Below are 3581 nucleotides of genomic sequence, written 5' to 3'. Positions count from 1 at the left end.
GAGTGCTGGGATTAAAGGCGTGCAGCACCGATTCTAATTGGCCTTAATAATAAAAACCTAGAGTCAGATATCAGGGTAAATGCTGGAAGATCAGAGAGACAAACAAGCTGCAGACAGACCTTACCTCGCCAACTGCTCACCCAAAAAGGGCCAAGCTCCTGTCTCCACCCTGCCTTCCCACTTCCTCTCTGCCCAGCTATATCTCTTCCTGTTTCTTCCTCCTGTGCCCGGATCAAGAGTGTATGCCACCATTGCCTGGCCTCCATGTTTAACTAGTGACTAGCTCTGCCCTCTGATCTTCAGGCAAACTTTATTTGTTAGAACATAAATAAAATATCACCACAGCACACCAAATGCCCAGTACTGGTGGAGGTCAGAAGAGGGTGGCGGATCTCCTGGGACTGGAGGATTGATGGATATGAGCCCTCTGTGGGTGCTGGAAATTGAACCTGTTTTCTGGAAGAACAGCCAGTGTACCTCTGTGTGTGTGTGTGTGTGTGTGTGTGTGTGTGTGTGTGTGTCTGTCTGTCTGTCTGTTTGTCTGTCTTTAAACCCTGACTTGGAGTCCTCCTATATTTCTTGCCTGGTCCCAGGCTCATGCAGTCAGGTAATCCTCCTGCTGCGCATGCTGCAGTGGCTAAGACTACAGGTGCTTCATGCCCACGCCTGTTCATTTTTGTTTCTGGGTTTTTTTTTTTTTTTTTTGTTTGTTTTTTGAGACAGGGTTTCTCTGTGTAGCTCTAGCTGTCCTGGAACTCGCTCTGTAGACCAGGCTGGCCTCCAACTCACAGAGATTCATCTGCCTGGCTCTGCCTCCCGAGTGCTGGGATGAAAGGCGTGCGCCACTGTCCACTGGGAAGCCTGTCAGTTTTTAGTCAGCTACTCTTTATGTCCCCATCGCCCTCTCTTGTCCCCTCCCAGTGATCACCATCCTCTTTCTAACTTCACACTTCTGGTTTAGGTGACTCCCTCAGTCCGAGTCTCCCCTGCTCTGGTGAACAGCATGATCAAAAGCAGCCCAGGAGAGGAGAAGGGCTTATCTCACTGGATAATGGCTGCTCCTCACAGCTCACGCAGCTGCCTGAGGCAGCACTGGCGAGAGCACAGAGACCTTCCATATCTATGGCATCAATCGTCATGCAAGAAAACGCCTCACAGGTTCATCTGGCAGAGGGTTTTCTCAATGGTGGCTTCTTCCCAGATGACTCTAGGCTGTGCCAGGTGATCCGACGAGTTCCATCGGGACGGCCTGCAGGAGTGTGACTTGGGGGTCACTTACAGGAGCCACTGACTATGGCCACAGTACCGAAGCAGGTGACCCTCCTTGTCCTCAGCATTAATCACCCACTTGAACCAGGAGGGTGGGGCCTCCCAGAGCCGCCTCCACTTCAGGCTTTTGACTCCCTTTCCCCAGCCACTTACCAAAATGTCACTGTTCATGTCCTGGAACGAGAATCCTCCGTTGTCAGAGAAGTATATTTCGGTCTCAGGCAGCGAGCCTCCACGGGAATACACAAAAATCCTATTTGCTAATTCCTGGGGGAAGGAACACACGGAAGACGTCACAAGAATGCTCAATGCTCATTGGGTGAAAGGGCCTGCCAAGAGCGCAGGAGGCCCCGGCTGCTATTCCTAGCACCACAGAAACCCAGTGGCTGGCGTATGTCCACATCTTGAAGCTTGGGAAGAAGGCCAGGAATTCTAGGTCATCCTTGACCATACCCGAGGATGACTTCCACTGACCTATCCTCAGGCATCCAATCCAAAAACGGGACAACTTTGAGCTTACATGGGAACCTATACACAAGGACTCACAGGGGCCTTCTGCTCCCACCCCCCACAAAGACGCAGTCTCACCACTTGGGTTACCCTACGCACCCCATTTAGCTAGTGGGGTCATGTGACTGAGGCAGAGACGCGGTCTCGCCACTTGGGTTACCAAGTATGCGCCCCATAGCTGGTATGGTCACGTGACTGAGGCAGAGAGGCGGTCTCACCACTTGGGTTACCCTACGCACCCCATTTAGCTAGTGGGGGCACGTGACTGAGGCAGAGTGCTAGGCACAATGTTGCTTTTAACAGTCAAAAGGGAAACAACCAAATTACTCAGCACTTAGAGGGGTGTGGGACCGACGCCCACCCAGAACTGAGCGGGTCTCTAATGCAGACGAGAGCTGCAAGGCTGTTCTGCCATGCTCACATTCAGTGCCCCCCAGGTTCATCTGTCTCAACACTTGGTCCCCAATTGTCGGACCTGCTTGGGAAGGGTCAGGAGGTATGATCTTTGTGGAAGAGGTATGGCATGGGGTGGGCTTTGAGGCCACAGCAGGAACGGTTAGCTTCCTCTCCCTCTCTCTCTTTTTCTCTTCCTCCCTTCCTCTCCCTCCCTCTCCCTCTCCTGCCTGTTGATAAGGATCTCTCACCTGCCGCCATGCTCCCACCCTGACGGTCTTGGACTCACCCTCTGAACGTGTGAACCCCAACAAACTCTTCTGTAAATGCCTTGGCCGTGGTATCTCATGCCAGCAATAGGACAGTAACTGCTGCGGCATACTCCTCTACACTCTGTGAATATATGTCACTATGATTGGTTAAATAAAGAAGCTGACTGGCCCAAAGCTGGACAGGATAAGGTTAGGAGGGAGAACCAGACTAAGGGCTCCGGGAAGAGGGGCGGAGTCAGGAGTCACCAACCACAGAGGGGAAACAGGAGGTGCAGGATGCGAAGCTGTGCCGCCACGTGGCGGTGTAGCTGGATATAAATGGGTTAATTTAAGTTGTAAGAGTTAGCTAGTAACTGAAGAGGTTAATCTCTCCCACTTTTACACCTGAATTTAGGGTTCAGTTCTCTGAGAGGGACAAACAAGCATCTCTTCCAACAAAGCGCCATTTATCAACAGATTACATTCAGGTTCAAGGGGGCGCCACAGCGTCCCAGGAACAAGTCCTAGCCCCTCTTCTGGATCATGTCCGGACTTGCTCACGCTTGTGCCCAAAGACAAAACCTCAGCCTCTGAGGAGCACACTGGTACAGCTGGTGCTTAACCAGCCGCATTTCAGGTGATCTCACCGTCCCAGGAACTGCCCCAGGGTCGGCGCCACTCCCTGCAGGTGAATGACCTCGCACACGCAGGCGCACTAAATAGACTCAACTTGCTGATCTCCTGTGTGAATGGTGGCCTTGTATGGGAACACTCACAGACCCAACAGTCCCAAGCTTGAGCCATTGCCGAGCATTTATAGAATTAATATGAAGTCTCTGGGTCGGTTATTTGGAACTGGCGGGCGGGAAAGAAAAGTCCGCCTACACACTATGACAAATTGTTAAAACAATGAAGTTACGGAGATGGGAGATCTCCAGGAGGCCGAGTGTGCCCATCAGTGGGCTGAATGGAGGACAGTTCTGTGGAGATGGACATTTCTGGACAAGAGCTCCTTCTGCATAGGTCACGGAAGCGTCCAAGAATAAGAAAATAAAAATATAGATCCCAGCCGGGCGGTGGTGGCGCACGCCTTTAATCCCAGCACTCGGGAGGCAGAGGCAGGCGGATCTCTGTGAGTTCGAGACCAGCCTGGTCTAC

The 3581-nt window shown here is 52.1% G+C and overlaps 1 protein-coding gene across 1 annotated transcript in view; it reads right to left on the bottom strand.

Moving 5' to 3' along the window:
- Positions 1-3581, bottom strand: part of Catsperd (cation channel sperm associated auxiliary subunit delta) — a 48249-nt gene that overhangs the window by 33596 nt on the left and 11072 nt on the right. Inside the window, exon 6 of the mRNA XM_005371138.2 lies at positions 1423-1536. Coding sequence (XP_005371195.2) covers positions 1423-1536 — 114 coding nt within the window. The remainder of the gene's footprint in view (positions 1-1422; positions 1537-3581) is intronic.

This window comes from Microtus ochrogaster, unplaced genomic scaffold (genome assembly GCF_000317375.1).
Source record: "Microtus ochrogaster isolate Prairie Vole_2 unplaced genomic scaffold, MicOch1.0 UNK98, whole genome shotgun sequence".
NCBI classification, from domain to species: domain Eukaryota; kingdom Metazoa; phylum Chordata; class Mammalia; order Rodentia; family Cricetidae; genus Microtus; species Microtus ochrogaster.
Note: the sequence above shows the minus strand (reverse complement) of the source record. Positions and strands in the feature narration are given on the sequence as shown.